Below are 26,575 nucleotides of genomic sequence, written 5' to 3'. Positions count from 1 at the left end.
AACGACGTTTTAGCAGAGGAGTCAATCCATTGCACTTATAATTATGCTTGTTAAGTCCAGATGCCAGCAATTTCTCAACTAGCTAGTGATAACCAAGATTGCCTATACCTTGACCATTCTTACTTCCTAGTGCTTGGTGATGACAGAGAAATATACAAGCTCCATGAAGAGGCCAACCCTTCTCCAATTTAAAAAGCTGACAGTTAAAGAATACAAAGTTTATTTATTTGTACGGCAGTAATACCCAGTCAGGATCAGGGCTCCACTGCATGATATGCTATACAAACACAGAGTACACACTCCTTGACGGACTGAGTTTACACTCTAAATAGACAAGACAAACGTACATGAATTATTATGTATTTTCCCAATTTCCTATAAATTAGTTCCCTCACAAAACACAGCTATCCCAGACAGAGGCTGCTTTACCCCTTGCTGACCTAATGTGCTTTCCCTCATCCTGCTAACCTACAGCACAGAGTTGGGCACAGTGTGGGAGGGGAATGGGAGAAGAAACAGCTGATCAAATGGTGCCTACTACAGAGTGAGAGAAAGCATACCGTGACCATGGCCAGTTCCTGCTCACAGTATTCTCTGGCCACTGCTACCATTCCTATCCTGCCACTCAATATCTCACAGAATGAAGAGTCATTCATGAATATCATATATATACACATTTCCTGTCTATGCTAAAATATATGCCCTGGGTTCAAGTGTAGGCACACATTTGAGTAGTATTAAAGGACAGTGTCAATCCAAAATATAATTAATTTAAAAAAGAAATTCAAAGTAGTTTCAGGTCACACACCTGCCTGAATCCCTCTGCCAATTCTTTTTTTTTTTTTTTTTGGGGGGGGGGGGGTAAGGGAGGGAGGAAAGAGGGAAGTAGAAACAATAGGAGAGGTGTTACAATTTACCTATTGCTTAAAATGCTTGTTTTATTCAAGCACCTACAATATAAACTAATTGAGATGCAAGTCCACCTTCACAAAGATAAATTAAGAGATGCCATTTATCTGTTAGAGCTGGAAAGGTTACAACACTCCATATATAACCAATCTTTAAAGGAGGCATCTGTTGCTATAGTATTTACCACACAAAGCTGACTGGATGTGATGGTAAACTGTGATTCTGTTTTAAAACAGTACGTCTGTTTCAAGAATTCCTTACATCTTAACAGATTTATCTCTCTCATTTTTAAGTAGGCTCTCTTTAAAAACAAAATGCAGCCTGCTTATTCATTCTAAGAATAAGCAAAATTCAGGTGCAGGGAGGTAGGACGTCCCAATACCTTTTTTCCCATTTTACTCTATAGAGAGCGACTGTTTCTGACATTGTACAGGGTTGGGCACACTATCAGCTCCTACCAAATCATATATATACACTTCATTTTTCACCAGTTAAAAAATAATTCACCAAGGCAAAAAATAATTCTCACCAATACTCTCTGGCTGGCAGAAGAGGCTTTAAACAACAACAAAAAAAAACCCTTGAACCATGGACAACTGGACTATTGAGTGCAATTGTAAAGGGACTAGTTATATAATTTATATCTTGCTAATTTGTACCCTTAAAAAAAAAAAGTCTTGAAACCTGAAAATTGGACTGACAGCTAATCCACATAACCAGATGTTCCAGTCACTGTTACACTCATTCTCCCCTCATTTGTTACATCCACTTTGCACTTATTGTCTTGTTTTAATTCACAATGTAAGGTCTTCAGGACAGGAAACCATCTCTTACTGTATATTCATGCAGCACCCACCAGAACCTCAAACCAATTGATGTCTCTGCTGCACAGGTAATAAAAAGTAATAAAGCTGGCACTAAAGTTTTGAAGGAAGTGCTACATTACACAGGAATCATGGTTTATTATTATAAAAAAGTACACAAACTTAGGGTATGTCTACACTACGAAATTAGGTCAAATTTATAGAAGTCGGTTTTCTAGAAATCGGTTTTATATATTCGAGTGTGTGTGTCCCCACAGAAAATGCTCTAAGTGCATTAAGTGAATTAACTCGAAGTGCTTCCACAGTACCGAGGCTAGAGTCGACTTCCGGAGTGTTGCACTGTGGGTAGCTATCCCACAGTTCCCGCAGTCTCCGCTGCCCATTGGAATGCTGGGTTGAGATCCCAATGCCTGATGGGGCTAAAACATTGCCGCGGATGGTTCTGGGTACATATCGTCAGGCCCCCATTCCCTCCCTCCCTCCGTGAAAGCAAGGGCAGACAATCGTTTCGCGCCTTTTTTCCTGAGTTACCTGTGCAGACGCCATACCACAGCAAGCATGGACCCCGCTCAGGTAACCGTCACCGTATGTCTCCTGGGTGCTGGCATACGCGGTACTGCATTGCTACACAGTAGCAGCAACCCATTGCCTTGTGGCAGCAGACGGTGCAATAGGACTGGTAGCCGTCATCGTCATGTCCGAGATGCTCCCAGCCATGTCGGCCGGGAGCGCCTGGACAGACATGGGTGCAGGGACTAAATTTGGAGTGACCTGATCAAGTCATTCTCTTTAGTCCTGCAGTCAGTCCTATTGAACATCTTATGGTGAGCAGGCAGGTGATATGGATTGCTAGCAGTCGTATTGTACCATCTTCTGCCAGGCAGGCAAGAGATGAGGATGGCTAGCAGTCCTACTGCACCATCTTCCGCTGAGCAGCCCTGAGATGTGGATGGCATGCAGTCCTTCTGCACCATCTGCTGCCAGCCAAAGATGTAAAAGATAGATGGAGTGGATCAAAACAAGAAATAGACCAGATTTGTTTTGTACTCATTTGCTTCCCCCCCACCCCCGTCTAGGGGACTCATTCCTCTAGGTCACACTGCAGTCACTCACAGGGAAGGTGCAGCAAGGTAAATCTAGCCACGTATCAATCAGAGGCCAGACTAACCTCCTTGTTCCAATAAGAACAATAACTTAGGTGCACCATTTCTTATTGGAACCCTCCGAGAAGTCCTGCCTGAAATACTCCTTGATGTAAAGCCACCCCCTTTGTTGATTTTAGCTCCCTGAAGCCAACCCTGTAAGCTGTGTCGTCAGTCGCCCCTCCCTCCGTCAGAGCAATGGCAGACAATCGTTCCACGCCTTTTTTCTGTGCGGACGCCATACCAAGGCAAGCATGGAGGCCGCTCAGCTCACTTTGGCAATTAGGAGCGCATTAAACACCACACGCATTATCCAGCAGTATATGCAGCACCAGAACCTGGCAGAGCGATACCGGGCGAGTAGGCGACGTCAGCGCGGTCGCGTGAGTGATCAGGACATGGACACAGATTCCTCTGAAAGCATGGGCCCTGCCAATGCATGCATCATGGTGCTAATGGGGCAGGTTCATGCTGTGGCACGCCGATTCTGGGCTCGGGAAACAAGCACAGACTGGTGGGACCGCATAGTGTTGCGGGTCTGGGACGATTCCCAGTGGCTGCGAAACTTTCACATGAGTAAGGGCACTTTCATGGAACTTTGTGACTTGCTTTCCCCTGCCCTGAAGCGCATGAATACCAAGATGAGAGCAGCCCTCACAGTTGAGAAGCGAGTGGCGATAGCCCTGTGGAAGCTTGCAACGCCAGACAGCTACCGGTCAGTTGGGAATCAATTTGGAGTGGGCAAATCTACTGTGGGGGCTGCTGGGACGCAAGTAGCCAACGTAATCAAAGATCTGTTGATATCAAGGGTAGTGACCCTGGGAAATATGCAGGTCATAGTGGATGGCTTTGCTGCAATGGGATTCCCTAACTGTGGTGGGACCATAGACGGAACCCATATCCCTATCTTGGCACCGGAACACCAAGCCGGCGAGTACATAAACCGCAAGGGGTACTTTTCAATAGTGCTGCAAGCACTGGTGGATCACAAGGGACATTTCACCAACATCAACGTGGGATGGCCGGAAAGGTACATGACGCTCGCATCTTCAGGAACTCTGGTCTGTTTCAAGAGCTGCAGGAAGGGACTTTATTCCCAGACCAGAAAATAACCGTTGGGGATGTTGAAATGCCTATAGTTATCCTTGGGGACCCAGCCTACCCCTTAATGCCATGGCTCATGAAGCCGTACACAGGCAGCCTGGACAGTAGTCAGGAGCTGTTCAACTACAGGCTGAGCAAGCGCAGAATGGTGGTAGAATGTGCATTTGGACGTTTAAAGGCGCGCTGGCTGACTCGCTTAGACCTCAGCGAAACCAATATTCCCACTGTTATTACTGCTTGCTGCGTGCTCCACAATATCTGTGAGAATAAGGGGGAGATGTTTATGGCGGGGTGGCAGGTTGAGGCAAATCGCCTGGCTGCTGGTTATGCGCAGCCAGACACCAGGGCGATTAGAAGAGCACAGGAGGGCGCGGGACGCATCAGAGAAGCTTTGAAAACCAGCTTCATGACTGGCCAGGCTACGGTGTGAAAGTTCTGTTTGTTTCTCCTTGATAAAACCCCCCGCCCCTTGGTTCACTCTACTTCCCTGTAAGCTAACCATCCTCCCCTCCTCCCTTCGATCACCGCTTGAAGAGGCAATAAAGTCATTGTTGCTTCACATTCATGCATTCTTTATTCATTCATCACACAAATACGGGGATGACTACCTACGTAGCCCAGGAGGGGTGGTGGAGGAGGGAAGGAAAATGTCATATAGCACTTTAAAAGTTTACAACTTTAAAATTTATTGAATGCCAGCCTTCTGTTTTTTGGGCAATCCTCTGTGGTGGAGTGGCTGGTTGGCCGGTGGCTCCCCCACTGCGTTCTTGGGCGTCTGGGTGTGCAGGCTATGGCACTTGGGGAGGAGGGTGGTTGGTTACACAGGGGCTGTAGTGGCAGTCTGTGCTCCAGCTGCCTTTGCTGCAGCTCAACCATACACTGGAGCATACTGGTTTGATCCTCCAGCAGCCTCAGCATTGAATCCTGCCTCCTCTCATCACGCTGCCGCCACATTTGAGCTTTAGCCCTGTCTTCAGCCCACCACTTACTCTCTTCAGCCTGCCACCTCTCCTCCCGGTCATTTTGTGCTTTCCTGCACTCTGACATTATTTGCCTCCACGCATTCGTCTGTGCTCTGTCAGTGTGGGAGGACAGCATGAGCTCAGAGAACATTTCATCACGAGTGTGTTTTTTTTTCCCTTTCTAATCTTCACTAGCCTCTGGGAAGGAGAAGATCCTGTGATCATTGAAACACATGCAGCTGGTGGAGAAAAAAAAAGGGACAGCGGTATTTAAAAAGACACATTTTATAAAACAGTGGCTACAGTCTTTCAGGGTAAACCTTGCTGTTAACATTACATACATAGCACATGTGCTTTCGTTACAGGGTCGCATTTTGCCTCCCCCCACCGCGTGGCTACCCCCTCAACCCTCCCCCCTCCCCGTGGCTAACAGCGGGGAACATTTCTGTTCAGCCGCAGGCAAACAGCCCAGCAGGAACGGGCTCCTCTGAGTGTCCCCTGAAGAAAAGCACCCTATTTCAACCAGGTGACCATGAATGATATCTCACTCTCCTGAGGATAACACAGAGAGATAAAGAACGGATGTTGTTTGAAAGCCAGCAAACATACACTGCAATGCTTTGTTGTACAATGATTTCCTAATACGTGTTACTGGCCTGGAGTGGTAAAGTGTCCTACCATGAAGGACGCAATAAGGCTGCCCTCCCCAGAAACCTTTTGCAAAGGCTTTGGGAGTATATCCAGGAGAGCTGCGAATGCCAGGGCAAATTAATCCTTTCACATGCTTGCTTTTAAACCATGTATAGTATTTTAAAAAGGTACACTCACCGGAGGGCCCTTCTCCGCCTGCCGGGTCCAGGAGGCAGCCTTGGGTGGGTTCAGGGGGTACTGGCTCCAGGTCCAGGGTGAGAAACAGTTCCTGGCTGTCGGGAAAACCGGTTTCTCCGCTTGCTTGCTGTGAGCTATCTACAACCTCATCATCATCATCTTCTTCGTCCCCAAAACCTGCTTCCGTGTTGTCTCCATCTCCATTGAAGGAATCAAACAACACGGCTGGGGTAGTGGTGGCTGAACCCCCTAAAATGGCATGCAGCTCATCATAGAAGCGGCATGTTTGGGGCTCTGACCCGGAGCGGCCGTTCGCCCCTCTGGTTTTCTGGTAGGCTTGCCTCAGCTCCTTAAGTTTCACGCGGCACTGCTTCGGATCCCTGTTATGGCCTCTGTCCTTCATGCACTGGGAGATTTTGACAAAGGTTTTGGCATTTGGAAAACTGGAACGGAGTTCTGATAGCACGGATTCCTCTCCCCATATAGCAATCAGATCCCGTACCTCCTGTTCAGTCCATGCTGGAGCTCTTTTGCGATTCTGGGACTCCATCATGGTCACCTCTGCTGATGAGCTCTGCATGGTCACCTGCAGCTTGCCACGCTGGCCAAACAGGAAATGAGATTCAAAAGTTCGCGGTTCTTTTCCTGTCTACCTGGCCAGTGCACCTGAGTTGAGAGTGCTGTCCAGAGCGGTCACAATGGAGCACTCTGGGATAGCTCCCGGAGGCCAATACCGTCGAATTGTGTCCACAGTACCCCAAATTCGACCCGGCAAGGCCGATTTAAGCACTAATCCACTTGTCAGGGGTGGAGTATTAGTTTCCATCAGAAGTTTTGTAAAAAAAGAAGAAGTTATTGAGTACATGGTTGGCAATATATTAGAACATACAAAAATGTGTTTTGCTATTATGGAGCGAGTATTCATGTTCAGTTTACCTCCCCACAAAAAGATGCCAGTAGTTTTGATTGGCACGCACTCTCAAAAGATTAGTTTGTTAATGTACAAGGAACCTGGTCTTCCATTCTCTTTGATTAATAATGTAAAGTTGGTGGTCAAAGTTATAACAGCCAACAATTCGGTAAAACATTAGATGCGCAACTTCATATATATCAGTGACATCTAGATAGACAATGCTGCAGCAGCTATTATAGTGTAGTTTGTATTAGCTGAAAAATTAGCACAAGCCAAAGGAGGAAAATCAGCAAGGAAGCAGTGGGGCTGTGCTACGAGCATCCAACCTGAAATACAGTTCTCCTATTCCGAGCTAGACTGAATATAGGAAGTTCATCTTGTGAGAATCCCAGCATGCAGTTGAAACCAGCTGTGATGCACATTGTTGTGTCACATTACAGAGTACCATCATAAACTGCTCACATACTTCACCAGTGTGGTGTTCTACGGGTTAAGACAGTCAGTGCTCAGTAACTTCACCATACATGTGGAAAACAAATCTTTTGAAAGAGTTTAGGATTTTACTGCCACCATGTTGACCATAAAACAACCCAGACATTGTTGGCTCACTTCATACAGCTACTTGTATTCTTGACCTATTGGTTAAATCAGGATTTGAGATGAATAATTTGGAAATTTTATTTAGATCATGGAGTGACCATTAACTCCTGCATTTTGAGGTTGCACCTCTCCTGTTGAGGTGATGAATCTCTTTTGATGCTTCCCCCTTTGAAGGGCTTAGAACTGTGGATTTGTTTTGGATAATAGATAGCTTAATCCACGTTGTCTCACTCAATGGTTTATATGAGAAATTCCTGACAGGAAGAAATCTTCTCTTATTTTGTAGATCAAGTTGTTCTGATTCAGGCAGAGCTGTCACCAACACATTTTTGAGAGTACAAATCCCACATCTCCCCTACCTGAGTTGGGAGCTCTTTGTTCAACAACCTGTTCTAAAGACTCATATCCTGTTCATGAAGGTCAATGAAAAGAATAGGGCCCATTGTTGGTGAAGACTGTCCATCCCTCCTGGAAGGAGCACAGGTTGCTGGCTTCCCTTAACAAACAGCATATATTGCTAGTGATTCAATAAACTGGGGATTGGCAACCTTTAGCATGCAGCCCACCAGGGAAAGCCGATGGCAGGCGGGACGGTTTGTTTACCTGCAGCGTCTGCAGGTTCAGCCGATCCAGCTCCCACTGGCCGCGGTTCGCCGTTCCAGGCCAATGGGGGCTGTGGGAAGCGGCAGCCAGCACATCCCTTGGCCCACGCTGCTTCCCACAACCCCCATTGGCCTGAAACAGCGAACTGTGGCCAGTAGGAGCTGTGATCAGCCCAACCTACAGATGCTGCAGGTAAACAAACTGTCCTGGCCCACCAGCGGCTTTCCCTTACGGGCCACGTGCCAAAGGTTGCAGATCCCTGTAATAAACCATCATTAACTGGTGACAAAACTGGTTAACTAACACCCTGTATCTAGCTTTCCATTTTGGGTTAATATTACTGAAAAAAGTTAGGGTAAAACCACCAAGTGTTTGTTGGTTTCAGAGTTTCTCGTCTTATATGGGTACCACTGGGTATGACACAGAAACAGCTATGGTAGATGATCTTTTCTGGCTGATGGATGAAAATCAGGAACACATGATGATCATTTTACATCCACATTCCTTCAGTGATGTTGCTCAGGAAGTGCCCTTGATTTGGCTGCAGCAGATCACAGGGGAGGTGAATGGGGTTTCCTCTTGTATGATTTTTTTCCTCTCCTGCTACAAGGATGATAATGAGAAATTGTTCTTACATCCCTGAAGCGATTCTTGTGTGGGATTCCACAAGGTCCCATCTTGTTTAATGTGTAGCTGTTGGGAGGATTAGTGACAAGACGTGTGGCAATGAGGTCAGTATGCTGATGACACCCAGTTTTTTAATCTCCATCTCATGCTAGCTAGCTGGAGCGGTCTTGGCCCTACCCGGTGTTTGGTTAAGATTAAGGCATGGATGAGGACTAGCTGTCAGAGAAACAATTAAATCAAACTGAAATGTTGGTTGGCCGGGAAAAGCAATCAGAAGATATGCCAAAGATAGCATCTGCCTTTTGTTGTTTGAGTTTGCAAATTAGGGGTCAGGTTAAATTTTCAGGTGGCAACTACAGACAAGCCAGCTTTTTCTTTTCTATATATGGCTAGGAGATATTCTTTCAGATATAATCCTTGTCATCCATTCCTTTCTCACCTCAAGATTAGACTATTGCAACATGATTTGCATGAGATTACATTTTAAAATCATCCAGAAATGGAGGTAGTGCAAAGTCTGTAGCCCGATTTTTAAAGCACTCGATCTTGTTGTATTACACCACTGCTCTAATCTGCATTTGATACCCATAGGTTTTTGGGTAGACTTCAAGGTGTTGGGTTTGACCTACAGAGCCACAAAAGACTTAAGAAATTTATCATCTGAGCGATTGTAACTGGCAGTATTGCTCAGGGAGAGAGGCAGCCAGCGGAAATGCTCAAGATGGAGCAATCCCCAGTTTAGCAAACAGGGGAATGGTGTCGTGGGGGCCTGCCAGCTTTGGGACTTGGCCTTCTCCCTTCATGCAAATTTTGTTGACCTTCAAACCAAGCTGCAAAATCCATCTATTTTTTCTGCCTTTGGAGGAGCAGCAGGGGAAAAGAAAGGGGTTATTGTCTCTTGTTTTTTCTGATACTGAGCACTGTGTTGGTTAGTGGGGCAAGATTGTGGGAGTCAGTTATGACAACTGTATATTTAACCTGTCAAGCATTCCTAGAACTAAGAATAGGTGCTCACTTATTTTATACAGAACAAAATAAACACACTTTTTTAAACTGTGTGTATACACTAAGTGATACCAAGCAGTTCTTCAGGGAACACACAAGACAAGCTGATGGATCACTTGATGATTACCTGTTCTGTTCATTCCCCCTGGGGCACCTGGCATTTGCCACTGTTGGAAGACAGGATACTGGGCTAGATGGACCTTTGGTCTGACCCAATATGGCTGTTCTTAGGTTATCTGTTACATTCCTGTCTAACTTGATCAGCTATGAAGCTGACACTGGAGTCCCATAAAATATTTTTATTTATCTAATTTAACTTGATTGGAAGGCATATTGAATAGTATGAATTCCAGAAATGTTTTTCTTATCAAAGTATTTGCTCAAATGTCACCTAAGAAAGCGTTTTATAACTGGATTTGGTTTAGTAGCTTAGACAGAAAAACTGGGGAAAGCGTGCCCTGAATTTTAATGATACATCTTACACTGGTGAGTCTTCACATGTCATTTCTGAAGTGACAAGGTTTACCACAACAGCCATATGTTAGTTTCATTACTCAACATAGAGCATAATTCCAGACCTCTAAAAGAGGAAGCTCACTCCTGGTAAGCTTAGTAGTGGAATCCAAGAAAGACCAGTCACTACAGATGCTGTTTCATTATGGTATTAAATTATGGAGGCAGCAGTACCAACTCCATAGTTAAAGGATCTGTTGCAATTTGCACTTAAACAAGACTAAAATCCCTCTTTCACATTTTAATTTACTGGATTTAGTCTCTAGATTTGACACAATAATTCTCCAGAGGCCAAGTGAATGTTCCATATAATTTACAAAGAAAAATATTTACCAACTTTTGCAGGAAAGACATTTTAAAAAAGGAGAATTTTTAAATGTTAACTTGTTTTCCTCACTTTGCTTTAGATCTTCTAAATAAACAAACCAAAAGTCCCGTGTCACTCCCTCCCTCTTACCCACCCCCTGCCACACATACATACACCCACCCTACCTCATCGGTATTCTTTGAAACTTAAACACAAAAAGTTATTCTCTTCATTCAGAATAGAGATAGATTTGATCAGCTAACATTGGCAAAACTCAGTTACATTATTTGAAGTCAAAACAAATTTCCATTGAAATTTTGTTTTCAAACTCTTCTGACGAGCTGTAACCCTGACTCAGCATCTATGTTCTCTGTACATAACTCTATTGAGCCAAGGAGACAGTCTGAAGAGCAGGAATTATGGCATGGTTACACTGGGCCTACTGCACTACACCTCTGGCGTACTGGACAAGATGAGTCTCTGCACTGATGCAACAGCATTTGAAGGGTTGCCCACAGCAATGCTTCCCTGATATTGCTGCATTGGTGTGGTGGAGAGCAGAAGCAACAGGAGCAGGAAGCCCTTTAAAAGTTAATCCCTCAATATAGATGCACTGGGACTGACATACAAGGACTGTCACGCAGCTCCCCACTCTCCTACCACGGCCTTTCTCTCCTCACTGTATATCCCACAACATGCCCATCCACACACCCTTGATTTCCCAAGTATACAACACCATGGGGAGCCAAAGAGGTTCCATGTGGAGCCAAAGATGAACAGGCAGCTACATATAAAGAGGAGCTTGTGTGTTGAGCAGGAATGTTGAGGAGAGGGTGAGAAGGAATGTGTGTAGGATCACGGAAGAAAAATATAGGACTTGAGGGGGGAAGGGCCTGGGGAAACAAGATTTGTGTTCTGACAAGCCATAGGTGGTCCGTCATAGTTGAACTCTCTGTTCCACTTCTCTCAATAACATTTCTCCTACCTTAAGTTCAATTTTCCCCCCATTCATCCCTACTAGTCCCATCCACCCACATCACCACATATCCCATGGCTCCATAGTCACAGGATCCCACCTAACACCCCCGTATGCCCCACTCCTGTATATTGCTCCCCAAACTCTCCAGATCCTTGCTCAACATACTCCCCATCATGCCTCCTACTTCCCTATTACATTCAGCTTAAAAAAAATAACAACTTTGTGCATATGATATGCACACATTAATGGTTAAAGCTAAACATGGAAGAGAATTAAGAGAACATTGTGTGGAACTGGGTTCTACAAGAGAACATGGAGAAAGAATGCAGCTCTCCAAGGGGCAAGGGAAACTGTAGAGTGGAGGAGCATGGGAAACATCAGATCTCAATAGGAAATCATTCTTATCCATATCCAATAAACTAATAACCATTGAGATAGTAAGGCATTGGGAAATTAAACTTTGGAGTTCAATTTGCTAGCCCAAATAACCTACCAATATTAACACCACAAATTATTTTTATTACATTATTTATTATATGTATTATGGCAGCCCTTACAAGCCCCCAAATGAGTTCACGGTCCCGTTGTGCTAGGCACTGTACATACACTTCAATACCAGGCAAACTGGTTGAAACTATAGTAAAGAACAGAATTATCAAACACAGATGAACACAATATGTTGGAAGAAGAGTCAACACAGCCTTTGTAAAGGAAAATCATGCCTCACAAATCTATTAGAATTATTTGAGGGGGGTCAACAAACATGTTGATAAGGTGATCCAGTGATTATAGTGTATCTGGACATTCAGAAAGCCTTTGACAAAGTCCCACACCAAAGGTTCTAAGGAAAGAATGGAGTCATGGGATAAGAGGGAAGGTTCTCTCATGGATCAGTAACAGGTTAAAAGATAGGAAACAAAGGGTAGGAATAAATGGTCAGTTTTCACAATGGAGAGGTAAATAGCAGGGTCCCCCAAAGATCTGCATTGGGACCAGTGCTGTTCAAAATATTCATAGCTGATCTGGAAAAGAGGGTAAACAGTCAGGTGGCAAAATCTGCAGAAAAAATTTCTCAAGATAGTTAAGTCCAAACCTGACTGTGAAAAGTTACACAGGGATCACACAAAGCTGTGTGACTGGGCAACAAAATGCCAGATGAAATTCAATGTTGATAAATGCAAAGTAATGCACACTGAAAAACAATCCCTATACATACACGATGAGGGAGTCTAAATTAGTTACCACCATTCAAGAAAGAAACCTTGGAGTCAATGTCGATAGTTCTCTGAAAACATCTGCTCAATGTGCAGCAACAGTCAAAAATGTGAACAGAATGTGAGGAATCATTAGGAAAGGGATAGATAAGACAGTAAATATCATAACACCACTATATAAATTCACGGTAAGCACACACCTTGAATATGGCATGCAGTTCTGGACACCCTATCTCAAAATGGATAAATTAGAATTGGAAAAGGTACAAAGAAAGGCACCAAATATAATTAGGGATATGGAACAGCTTCCATACGAAGAGAGATTAATAAGACTTGCATTTTCAGTTTAGAAAAGAGATGATTAAGGGAGAGATGATAGAGATATATAAAATCATAAATGGGGTGGAGAAACTGAATAGGGAAGTGTTATTCACCTTTTCACATAATATACAAACCAAGGGTCACTCAATGAAATTAACAGGCAGCCCATTTAAAACCAATATAAGGAAGTACTTCTTCACACAACACACAGTCAGTCTGGGGAACTCAGTTCCAGGGGATGCTGTGAAGACCAAAAATATAACTGGGTTAAAAAAATTTAGATAAACCTATCCTCCATGAACTATCAGTGGCTATTAGTCAATATGGTTAGGGACAAAACCCCATTCTCTGGGTATCCCTAAACCTTTGACTGCCAGAAGCTGGGACTGGACAAATGGGGATGGATCCCTTGATAAATTGCCCTGTTATGTTCATTCCCCCTGAAGCATCTGGCACTGGCCGCTGTCAGAAGCCAGGATACTAGGCTAGATGGACCATCGGTCTGCCCTAGTTTGGCCATCCCTATATTCTTGTGAGACAGTCCCTAGCCCAATGATCTTATACTCTGAATAGACAAGACAGTGGATGCTCCATCACTGATAATTTTTAAATCAAAACTGGATGCTTTTCTAACAGCTATGCTCTAGAAATTATTTTGGGAAGTTCTGTTTTATACAGGTCAGACTGGGTGATCACAATGGTCCCTCCTGACACTTGAATCTATGAGAAAGGAAGTATTATCCCCATTTTACAAATAGAGAACTGGGGCAGAAACAAACATAAGGGCTAGAGCCAAGAAAGGAGGAGGGGAGACTTAGGCTCAGTCTTTAAATGCCTGACTTTAGATGCCCTGCCATCCAGTGGAATCCTCAGCTCTGACTTAAGACACCCAGACTCCATATACAATGCATACGGAGAGTTAGGTGCCTAAGAATGGGACTCTCAGAAGTCAGCACACTGAGTAGGGACCTGTCTAAGGTAACCAGTAGGAAACGGTGAGGAGCCCTGTCCCACAAAGGTAGTTATGTACTTATCTCTCCTTCAGATTTACAGCAATGAATTGTCTCCTACAATTAGATGCCTAAGCCAGGTCACCCCTTTCTTGCAAAAAAAAAAAAAAAAAAAAAGGCAGGGGGAGGTGGTTGTGGTCACGATGCCCTTACACCCCCAGCTCAGCAGTTAGCACTTACTAGGGATGTGAGAGACCTGGGTTCAAATCCCCATTCTGCCTGATTTGGAAGTGGGATCTGAACCTGAGTGAGTGGCCTAACCATGGGGATATAGGGTATTGTAGGGTGGGTCTCTCTCAATCTTTCCTATTGAAGTTGTTCCACTCTGTAGGAAATACTTAAATATTCACTGGACCAGAAAAAGAGAGAGAGTGTGCTAACCACTTGGCTAGAGTTATTTCTCACTCTCTCTCTGGCCCAATTAACATTTACGTATTTCCTACAGAGAGGAACAACTGCAACATGAGAGATTGAGAGAGATGTACCCCAAACTACCTGTAAAGCAGTGGTTAGGCCACTTATCTAAGAGACAGGAGACACAGGTTCAAGTCCCTGCTCCAAAACAGGCAGAGCAGAAATTTGAACTTGGGTTGCACACATCCCAGGTGAAAAGAAAAGGAGTACTTGTGGCACCTTAGAGACTAAGTACTCCTTTTCTTTTTGCAAATACAGACTAACACGGCTGTTACTCTGAAACATCCCAGGTGAGTGCTCTAACCACTGAGCTATAGCTCATAAGTGGACCACTGCTACTTCCTTCTCTCTTTGGATTAGGCATGCTCTAAGAATGCCTGGATTGAGCCCTGCAGGCAAGATAGATGGGGAATGCCTAATTTGAGAATCCCACTGGGGCTTACACACCATACTCCTGGGGAAATTCTGCAGGACTGCGTGCCCACAGAAAACACCCCCCGCAGAATTCCTGTGCTTCCTTGTAGAAAATGACAGGGAAGCCATGTGGCCATGGGCACAGTTTGTGGGGGCATTGCTCTCCCCCAAACAGAGGTGAGGCATGCGGAGACACAGGGTTACGTGCCACTGCCCCCCCCCCCCATTTCTGCCAGCAAAGAGCTGCCCAGCTTAAAGAGGCTGTGTCTCGGCTCCCCTGATTCTGTAGTTGAATGCGGCCTCCTGGGTCCTAGTGCCAGTTGTGCTCCCCTTCTGTGTGCTGGGAGCCTTCCTGTTTTCTGTGCAACAGTGAGTGCCCACGGTGGGGCTGGGTAAGGAGGGGGCAGGGGAGAAGAGGCAAGAGGGGTGAGGGAGTGGGGAGAAGAGGCAGATGGGAAGGAAGGGAGGATGGAATAGGGCAGGGGGGAGGGAAATGTGATGGGGAAGAAAAGGGGAGAGGGGAATCGTGGGGGGAAGCAGGAGCGCAGCATGCACAGTCCTCTTGGCAGCAGCTGGGACTCCCCCATTAAGCAGGCCCATCGAACCCTCACCCTGACAAGTCCTACCTCCCAACACCTGGACCCCCCCCAGCCCCCCGACGAGACCCCACACCCAGACTCCCACCCCACTGCACCTGGACCCCCACCCCATCAAGCCCCATTCCCCCAGCACCTGGACGCCCCCACCGAGTCCCCCACACCCAGATCCCCCCTGCTGAGCCCCAAACCACCTTCACCTGGATCCCTTGCGGAGTCCCATTGCCCCTGCACCCCCTCCCCACAACAAACCCCCGTACATCCAGGAACATATATAATACAATTCAAAATAAAAGTACATATGTATTTATGAAATATTCCTTAAGAGTCAATACGAAATTCAATTTTATTCTGTAATTTTTTGTTAATTTGGATGTAAAAGATGGTTGTGATATTAGGTTAGAATAAATAGCTTATATACAAAAAAATTACCATGAAAATACCATGAAGTATATATAAATGGATTGTAGACTATCTGAATAAAAATATTGTCTGAAAACAGCAGAGGGGGATATTAACACAACTGGCCCTAAACCAGAATTTAACTGTATTTATAATTGCCTTTTAAGTCAATGCCATACCAAACTGCCACATTAGCTAGAGATGCATCTGATTTCATTTCATTACTACACTGGCCATTTTTCTGGCCAGTTTGAAAGGTTTATCTAATCTACTCTACTATTCAGGTTCAAGGACAACCTGCTTCAACAATGATTACTTATTTTGATCACTTTATGTTTTCCTGAATTCCAAAAAAGAAAAATATGATCAAATTCTAAGTAGCACTGAAATTCTGGTAAATTAATTAGCTAAGCTTGAGCAATATACAATGAAACATAAATTAGAAATAAACTATTTACTGTAGGTTCTGAAGAGCTTTATTTACCCTGTGGAAATAAAATACAAAACAAAAGCATCAATGATAAGAGTTTCTAAATTTTAATTTGTTCAGAGTCATAATGAAAATAAAAGATACTACATAGAAAATATGAACAAGGATATGAACTGTTTACAAATCAGCATCTTAGCTGATTTAGAAAGAAAGTTAAAAAAAAGAGATAATACTAATTGTGCACACAACTAAAAAAATTTAAGGCAGAAAGCACAATACCCATTCCTGACTGATTTTTTTAAGCACATAAAGGACTTTTTGCTTTCACTATCTCTGCAATACACAGATTAGATATCTTTGAAAGTTCCCACATTTCTAAGAAACAGCTAGCATATTGTGACAGTTCAGTCACCTACTCATTTCTGTGTTTTTCCAGAACACAGCACAACACACGTTTACTCATGTCAAAAATATCTAGAGTTTAGCATACACCTGTTATAATGTATTATATTAACGTAACGTAAGAGAATACTTAGTATTCATTTCAACCATGAGAAACTAACATTTCAATTATCCGTTTTAATTACCATACATTGTAATCTTCACTACTTTAGTGACTTACAACACACACAACACTTCTGAAACAGGCTTCAATATCCAGCCTGAGACCAAAAGTCTCTTCCTTAGAGCAGATCAAGCAATCTCACTTTGAATATTTTCTTGGTTTGTTCTTAGCAATACATAGATATATCCAATAAGAAAACAGTCAAAAGAAATAAATTCCCTGGCTCATTAGTCTATAGGCAAACCAAAGACCTCCTCTACCATCTAGAGGAGTATATGCGACTGTACATTGAAAGTTGATTAACAAGTGGTATAACATACAACTTTTTACATATAATAATGGGATAAGTACAGTCTAAAATTCCCAAATGTTAATGTTTTACTAATTTTTTTCTGCATACACATAATCCTTCCATGAAACAGTGACAAAGTAATCCCTGGTGACAGAACTTGTTTTTGCAGTTACAATGACAAAGTTGCTGTTTTATTCCATATAAAATGAAATCAAAGCATTGCTGGTTTTGAAAAGTGACCAGAAAACATCAAATCCATCATTTTGTAACAGGATTTAACTTTAACCAAATAATCCTGCACTATAAGGTTTTATTTAAGAATGTTGCTACAATCCCTTGTTGATCTCCTTAAAGTTTTCTTAATGGGATTTGCATTTTTTCCCCCAATGTTATTAAAACTGTATGAATACTTAAGATACCATCATTCCCTCTGAAAGTAAATTGCAGGATTTTTTCCCGGTTTCAGAATTTACAGTTTTGAAGTCCTGCAATTCTGACAACTTCCAAGGACCAGTCCTTTAGACCTATTCCTCCTAGCCACTTCCACACATTCCTCAAGAGCTAGGTGCGATCTGTAATTTACGTTCAGCTAAGAATCTAGAAGTTACATACATCGATCACCAGTAAGGATCATGAATAAAAAGGCCACTGTTTGCACAAAAGCAGGTAAAGGCTTCACTTTAAAAGTTACCCTATAATTTACCTTCCTGAATGGCATTTATAAAATGCGTGACCTGCAAGACACCGCAAAAATAAGCCAAGTACTCTGCAAACATTCTCAAGAGTTACATGAAGATACTGTTCCATTGGTGCAACTTTCTGCGTGTACACATGTAAAAACTGCAATCCAGTACCTATGCAACTCCACCGAGAGGCTGAAAACTGCAGCAGCTTTTACCAATAGGATTGCATTAAAGTTTTACACCCATTGAACCGGATCTTCCCCGTTTACACCAGTGTAACGCCATTACCTTAAGGAGATTACTGCCGATTTACCCTGGTATAAGTAGGAAGCGAATTAGGCCCATCCTTTAGAAAAGCACTCCGATATTAAATTTCACACATACCATCTACAGCCCCCTCCCCTCCCGGGCTTCTCCTTGATCACACCGCCTCGGCAATTTTGCAATCCCCCCCGCGCAGGGCCAGCGAGGGGTCGGGCTCCAGAGAGCACGAGGAAAGTTTGCAAAGCCTCTCTGCGAGGCAGCGAGCCCCCCCCTCCGGGCTCACAGCCAGCCGGAGGGGGAGGCCCAAGGGAGAAGCCACAAATCCGGGAGCTGGCGCGCTGCCCCGGCCGGGAAAGTTGGCAGCCAGCAGCAGGGAAACGTGCCCGGTGCGCCTCCATGCCTGTCACTCCCCCGCTCCCCCTTTGTGCCCGGCTCCCGGAGCAGCTCCCCGCTCCCTCCCCCAACACCCGCCCAGACAGCGGACCGGCGGAGCCCGGTCTCCGCTGCTGCTGGCCGGGGAAGGAGGGAGAGCAGGAGGCCCCGGCGGCATGGCAGCCCCCGCCCTTGCCTTGCCGAAGGCGCCGGTCCCAGCCCGCCGCCCCCGCGGGCTCACCTCGCTCCGGCTCGGCTTGCAGGCAGGTGGGGATGTTCTTCTTCCAGCCCGGCATGGTTCCCGCGCGCACCCGGCTCCTCACGGCTGCGGCGGCGGCGGGCGGCACATTGCAGTGCGAGGCGGCGGCGCCCCCTCCCCCCGCGCTCCGGGGGAACTCGGCGGCTCCTCCGGGCAGCGGCAGCCTCGCTGTGGCGGGGAGGGGAAGCGGGGAGGGAGGAGCAGCTAGATGCGGGCGGGGGGCTCCTCTGGCCGGTTCAGCCGGGGACAGGGCGGGGTGGGCAGGGCGCTCGCCTCTCCGCTCCGCCGCCGGCCGCACAGCGGAGACGACGAGCGGCGCTGGGCTCCTGGCGGCGGGGCCCCTGGCGGACTCCCCGCAAGGCGGGCAGGGGGTGTGAACCAGGCGCCGGGGAGGGCGGCGCCTCCCCGCTTGGCCTCCAGGTAAGAGGCGAGCGCCGTGGGTCTCTCCCTCCCCCGCCTGCAGGCAGAGCGGTGTATTGTCTTGGGGAACAGCGCGCCCCGAATCCATAGCCGCACGTCTGGCTTCCTTGTCACCCCGGGCCAAAGTATTGATCAAAACACCAACTTCTGCCCACTCAAGGCAGGTGGTTTGCAGGTAGAGGCAATCAAGCTGCTCCTGTCGAGGATGAGCGTACAGCTACAAACAGATCAACAAGAGCCTGCGGCTCAGAAAACTCCTGCAGCTTTAGGGCAGGACTGCTCTTTCCAAGACATCCCCCTGACAGCCCATTTTGGCCTTTGAGAAGGAGCTACTACAGGCACAGCTGAACAAAGGGTCCTGCACTGGGTCTTTCTCATTTGTAACGGAAAATGTATTTGGAGACATTGTTTCTGCCTGCAACAATTATCAAAGCCATTTTAGGATGGAAAGAGGCCATCTGCATCTCGATTCCCCTCCTCCCCTGAAACAGCTGTTTCATCTTACATTGTCTCCAAGGGGGGGAAGGGTCTAAATCTGTTCTGACAGCATAAATCATGAAATAACTTGATCACTTTCAGAACAGGTGGGTTGGGAGAGGAGATTTCTTGCCAGAATAACATAAGAACAGCCATGCTGGCTCAGACCAATGGTCCATCTAGCCCAGTATCCTGGCTTCCAATAGTGGCCAATGCCAGGTGCTTTAGAGGGAATGAACAGAACAGGGAATCATCAAGTGGTCAATCCTCTGTCGTCCATTCCCAGCTTCTGGCAAACAGAAGCTAGGGACACCAGCCCAGCCCCTCATGGCTAATAGCCATTGATGGACCTATCCTCCATGAACTTATCTAGTTGTTTATTAAATCTGTTAGTGTTTTGGCATTCTCAACATCCTCTGGCAAGGAGTTCCACAGGAGTGTTGTGAGAAGAAATACTTCCATTTGTTTATTTTAAACCTGCTACCTATCAATTTCATTTGGTGACCTGTAATTCTTCTGTTATGAGAAGGAATAAATAGCACTTCCTTATCTACTTTCTCCATACCTGTCATGATTTTATAGACCTCCATCCTATCCCCCCTTAGTCATCTCTTGTCCAAGCTGAAAAGTCCCAGTTTTATTAATCACTCCTCATATGGAAGCTGTTCCATACCCCTAATAATTTGTGTTGCCCTTTCCTGTACCTTTTCCAATTCCCATATATCTTTTTTGAAATGGGGTGACCACATCTGCACTCAGTATTCAAGATGTGGGTGTACCATGGATTTATATAGAGGCAGTATGATATTCTCTGTCTTATTATCTATCCCTTTCCTAATGACCAAAAACAACCTGGAGATACTGTGGTGAGTCACTGTGCACTGGCAATCACAGCTTAGATTCTAGTCAAGTCAATACCCAAAAATTTCATTAACATTTAAGATTGAGCCACAGTGCCCCTTGCCCTAGAATACTGAGTGCATCTATACTTGCCCATCTGGGAAAAAAAAACAACAAGAAATAAATCAAAGGTACACACCACCCTTTGGGAATTGTATTGACAGCCCCAAGATCAAAAGACCCATATTTGCACCACAGTCTCCTAGGACCTATTGCAGCATACCAGTTTTCAGGACAACCTCCTCGGGCCTGCAGATTTTAGAACACTTTGATTATTAGAGCCAGCTCCTTATTAGGGGAGCTGTATCTGGGGACCCCTTAATCAAATGACCTCAGTTTGCACTGCTGACTCTATGCCAGGCACAGCAATATTATGATGGGACAGAAGTACCACCACAGTTAAAGTTACGCCAGCTTTTATATTTTAGCGGGGGGAAAAGAGCTACAAAAATTCTGGGTTTGGGGGTAGCATGTCCTTTTAAAATCCTTATTGTAGTTTGAGCACTGCTTAATTTTTCTAAGGCAGGTTGTAGAGGGAAAAATATTGTTAGATGTTTTCTATGACTGTTTTAAAAGGGAGCTACATGGCTAAACTTTTTCTAGTGTCTAACATTCCCTTCAAACTCCTTTTTCACAGAAACCACAGTATTTTGAGGGATGAAATTGATAAAAGTGTGAACCTTTGCTTTGTGTAGATTGGATAAATTATTGTACAAAATTGGGGGAAGGGAAAATCCCTGTTTATTTTTCATGATAAACAAATTAGCGTTTCAGCTGATGACAGCATCCTACCAACACATTTGTCAATGTTGATAGTAAACCAGTCCTTAAAATAGGGCTCTCTTATGGGTGCATTTCCTGATGCTCAGATACCCCTTGAATCACATTGAGATTGTGAAGAGAGTCACAGCTACTTGCTTTTCTTTGATCTCCAGCCCATTATTGAAGAAAAGGGTGAAGAGCATGCAGCATGATTTCATTCCCCCAATGCTACTGCTTCCTAGAGTCTTTCAGCTTCTCTTTAGGTAATGTTATGTTCCTTCCCAATACTTCTAAAGAAAAACTGGAGTATACATTTGAATTTTAGAGCACTCCAAAATATTGACTCTTAAGTTAGAAGCTTTGCTCTCAAGGCAAGATGTCCAGAAGGTGCTCCTGCAGAATGCAGGCAGAAAGCAACTAGTATGCACAATACATATTCTTAGTAAGCTGTCCAGGTGAGGATTCAAACTTACAGTACATGGGTGCCAATCAGGTTCAGTGGCCACACAATGTCACCCACTCACTGATTTTTTTTTTTTTTTTTAAGGTCAGGAACAGGGTTGGAGAGCGGGGCAGAGGCGGGATCCTGGACCCCAGTAGCTGGGCCGCTGGGAGGTGGCCCCTCTCGGTTGGGCTCAGATGTCTGGGGGGTGGGAAGGGGGCCCTCTGTGATGCTGGGCTCGGGCTTAGGCTCTATGGCAGGTATGACAGCCATGGCATCAGGAGGTGGACAATCTTCAGTGGGGCCCCCGCCCAGGAAGAAGGTTGGTTTCCCCACACCATGGAGGGATGCCCTCACTGATCTCAGGCTGCTTGCAAACTCACTGGCTTGCAACACAACCCCCATCCTGCTATACAGGTGCAAATGACTTTCTCTAGTTTGTCATCTTGGCCCAAATCACATTATAGATCCAACTTTTACCCTGAATAACTTTTTAAATATTGCTTCCCCAAAGGGACAGTAAGTGCTGGATGCTAGCTGAGATCAATTCTGAGTGGATGATACCTGTTTAGGGAGGATCAGAGCCATAGTTTGATCCCAGGTATAGGGCATGGATGGACAGATACAATTTTGATTTAAGGAAATGAATCTCAGGAATCCTTTGCTCAAATGACCTCCTCCAGACTCTCATGAGACAGCACTTTTCAAGCAACCTGGATAAGCATATAGATTTTAGAGTACTTTGAAAATTGACTGTTAAACTCTAAGCTAGTCTCAACCTTAACTATAGTGGTGCTACTCCCCCAGAATAAGAAAGGTTCTTGTTGCATATGGAGCCTGGACCTTGCAAAGGTAGATGTGGGGGGTGTTCTCCTCCCCTCTGATTCCCAATGTGATTTCTGGACCAAATTTGTTTAGTAAGCACATATAAAATATAGTATAGAGCCACCAGTGTTTGGTCTATTTTCTTGTCTGTTTTTCCCCCATCTAATGTTGGCCAGCCATTGGGTTTAGGCAGAATTGTCATGCCTATGCTCTCTATGTAAAAAACTGTTTTATTGAAAGAAATCCTCTCTGAATAGATACAGTTCTAGATCCTTACTTTATCACACCTCTTACATTTGTATGGCTACATGCTAAGATTAGTAACAAATTAAGCTAAATTGACTTTAGCCACCTATTCTGAAATAAGAGTGTCTGCACACACACATTTGCACTGAAAAAACGAATTTTGTTTTAATTCACTGGTTTTTATTTTAGTGCCAGTTTGTGTGTAGGTCAGTGCCTAAAATCTGCCCTTTTACCTCAAACTCACACACTCATATACCCTACTTTTTTGGATTCCCCTTCCCTCCCACCCATCTATGCCTATTATTTTCTCACTCCATTTTTTCTGCTTCTTCTTGTATACCCCTTCCCAATATTTCTTAGCTTTCATCCTGCTAATGTAAACAATCTTCCAAAGGTATCTTGCTTTCATCTGTACTATGCTTAAGCCCCTTTGTTTTCAGTTTAAACCAATTTTTATGAAAAAAAAACAACCCTGCGTTTTACAAAAAGTATTATTCAGGTTTTTTTCGATTTTCACCCTACTTTTGTATCATTCAAATATATATAAAAAAAACTTGTTTAATTATGAAAATACAATACCTTGCATGAGATATATATATATTACGAGAATACAATAGTCTTTGTGTATATGCAAAGCTACCTGTTGCAGCAAGGCTACGTATTATTCTAGAACAGTGGTTCTCAGCCGGGGTACATGTACCCCTGAGGGTACTGAGAGGTCTTCCAGGGGGTACATCAACTCATCTAGTTATTTGCCTATTTTTACAACAGGCTACATAAAAAGCACTAGCGAAGTCAGTACAAACTAAAATTTCATCCCGACAATGGCTGGTTTATATTGCTCTATATACTATATTTATATTCCATTTGAGTTATTTTATAAATATATGGTAAAAATAAGAAAACAAGCAATTTTTCAGTAATACTATGCTGTGACACTTCTGTATATTTATGTCTGATTTTTAAGCAAGTAGTTTTTAAGTGAGGTGAGACTTGGGGGTACGCAAGACAAATCAGACCCCTGAAAGGGGTACAATAGTCTAGAAAGGTTGAGAGCCACTGGTTTAGAAGATACACACAATAAACAAACAGATACGCACACAAGCTCTGAAGTGCATACGGATCTTAACGTACTGATGAATCTCATGCCCACCATGTACACGTTTCAAGCTCTTAACAGATAACGGTTTACAGATCTGACACACTAAAATGGGAAGAAAATGAAAATCTGTATCAGAATATGTTTCAGAATACAAGGAAGTATTTGAAAATTTAAAAAAACAAAAACAGGAGAAAAGGATGAAGTTGAATGTATGCACTGCAAATGGTGTGGTCCAATTATTAAATGTAAATACTTATAGGCTTATAGTTCTAAGTCTTCAACAGTAAACTGTTTATTCAAATGAAAAGTTTTATTTAGGGATTAGAGATACATTGTTTTCTTAAATAGAAGTGGCATTGTGTTTTGAGTTCTGTTTTAGTTCTGCAGCAAACTACATTGAATTCCATTCACCAAAGCATTAATCTACTGAATACTTTTTTCCCTGTCTTTCTGTCCACCAAAATAAACCCCAATATTTATCCAGAAAAATTATTAAGTTTTTTCTACTGATTTTCACCTGTTTTTGTTATCATTGAAATAAACACTGATAAATTCACAGGAAAAATTAAAAAAAAACAAAACAAAAAATGAAGGGCCCTACTATGCTTCAGTTTTAGTTCTTTTTGATTTTTTTAAAATGCTAAACAGAATCCCAATAGGCTACAAAACAGAAGTCCAAGCATGTACAGACAGTTTCAGCTTTGCATATAAGTCCCTAAGGTACCTACTTTCACCTGCCATATATTTTTTGTAAAAGTTGCCTATTGCATGAGATCATATTCTTCTGTGTATTTTCTGTGGGCCCAGTCCTGCTCCCATTGAAGTCAGTGGAAAATTGAAAAAAGTTTACTATTGATTTCAATAGGGGAAGGATTAGGCTCTAATTTGTAAAGACAACATGTGGGCTATATTTCTCCCTCTGCCATTAGTTCTAGTGTACACCAAGAGCAACATTTTTAAAATCACATAAAAGTGTCTTAGGAGCCTGAGTCCTGTTTGCAAATGTCATTTGGTGCTTTTGAAAACATTATTTCAAGGCTACAGGCTCCTTTCCTGTTTCAGGAAGAAATTTCTCCACTTTAAGTGTATGTGTTCAAGCCCATCCAGAACATAAGAATGGCCATACTGGTCTATCTAGCCCAGTGTCCTTTCTTCCAACAGTGACCAATGACAAGTGCTCCAGAGGGAATAAACAAATGGGTAATCATCAGGTAATCCATCCCCTGTCCCTCATTCCCAGTTTCTGGCAAACAGAGCCTAGGGACACCATCCCTACCCATCATAGCCGTTGATGGTCCTATCCTCCATTAGTTTATCTAGTTTTTTTGAACGCTGTTAGTGTCTTGGCCTTCACAACATCCCTTGGCCCCTTTGTAGCTCTTTGCAATCTGCTTGGGACTTAACTATCTTGAGTAGTTTTGTATTGTCTGCGAATTTTGCCACCTCACTGTTTACTGCTTTTTCCAGATCATTTATGGATATGTTGAATAGGACTGCTCCCAGTACAGACCCCTGGGGGACACCACTATTTACCTCTCCCCACTCTGGAAACTGATCATATATTCCTACCTTTTGTTTCTTTACTGATCCATGAGAAGACCTTCCCTCTTATCCTATGACATCTTACTGTGCTTAAGAGCCTTTGGTGAGGGTCCTTGTCAAAGGCTTTCTGAAAATCTAAGTTCACTATGTCCACTGGATCCCCCTTGTTCACACACTTGTTGACCCTTTCAAAAATTCTAGTAGGTTGGTGAGGCATGATTTCCCTTTACAGAAATCATGTTGACTCTTCCCCAACAAATTATGTTCATCTATGTGTCTGATAATTCTGTTCTTTACTATAGTTTCAACCAGTTTGCCTGGTTCTGAAGTTAGGCTCATCGGCCTGTAATTGCCAGGATTGCCTCTTGAGCCTTTTTTTAAAAATTGGTGTCACATTAGCTATCCTCCAGTCATCTGGTACAGAAGCGGATTTAAATGATAGGTTACATAGCGGAGTTACTAGTTCTGCAGTTTCACGTTTGAGTTCCTTCAGAACTCTTGGATGAATACCATCTGGTTCAGGTGACTTATTACTGTTTAATTTATCAATTTTTTCCAAAACCTCCTCTAATAACACTATCTGGGACAAAAAGAAAAGGAGTACTTGTGGCACCTTAGAGACTAACCAATTTATTTGAGCATGAGCTTTCGTGAGCTACAGCTCACTTCATCGGATGCATACTGTGGAAATTGCAGAAGACATTATATACACAGACACCATGAAACAATTCCTCCTCCCACCCCACTCTCCTGCTGGTAATAGCTTATCTAAAGTGATCATCAAGTTGGGCCATTTCCAGCACAAATCCAGGTTCTCTCACCCTCCCTCCCCCCCACACACAAACTCACTCTCTTGCTGGTAATAGCCCATCCAAAGTGACCACTCTCTTCACAATGTGTATGATAATCAAGGTGGGCCATTTCCTGCAGAAATCCAGGTTCTCTCACCTCCTCACCCCCCTCCAAAAACCACACACACAAACTCACTCTCCTGCTGGTAATAGCCTATCCAAAGTGACCACTCTCCCTACAATGTGCATGATAATCAAGGTGGGCCATTTCCAGCACAAATCCAAGTTTAACCAGAACGTCTGGGGGGGGGGGGGGGCGTGGGTGTAGGAAAAAACAAGGGGAAATAGGCTACCTTGCATAATGACTTAGCCACTCCCAGTCTCTATTTAAGCCTAAATTAATAGTATCCAATTTGCAAATGAATTTCAATTCAGTAGTTTCTCGCTGGACTCTGGATTTGAAGTTTTTTTGTTGTAAGATAGCGACCTTCATGTCTCTGATTGCGTGACCAGAGA

At 44.0% G+C, this 26,575-nt stretch overlaps 1 protein-coding gene across 1 annotated transcript in view; it reads right to left on the bottom strand.

Annotated features, from left to right (window-relative positions):
- GRIP1 (glutamate receptor interacting protein 1) overlaps positions 1–18,667 on the bottom strand; it is a 564,631-nt gene extending 545,964 nt beyond the window's left edge. The window contains exon 1 of the mRNA XM_074942092.1: positions 18,535–18,667. Within this exon, the coding sequence (XP_074798193.1) occupies positions 18,535–18,589 (55 nt within the window). The 5' untranslated portion in view covers positions 18,590–18,667. The remainder of the gene's footprint in view (positions 1–18,534) is intronic.
- Between the last annotated feature and the right edge of the window lie 7,908 nt (positions 18,668–26,575).

Source organism: Natator depressus, chromosome 1, assembly GCF_965152275.1.
Source record: "Natator depressus isolate rNatDep1 chromosome 1, rNatDep2.hap1, whole genome shotgun sequence".
In the NCBI taxonomy this organism is placed as follows: domain Eukaryota; kingdom Metazoa; phylum Chordata; order Testudines; family Cheloniidae; genus Natator; species Natator depressus.
This window is presented reverse-complemented; position numbering and strand designations above follow the sequence as displayed.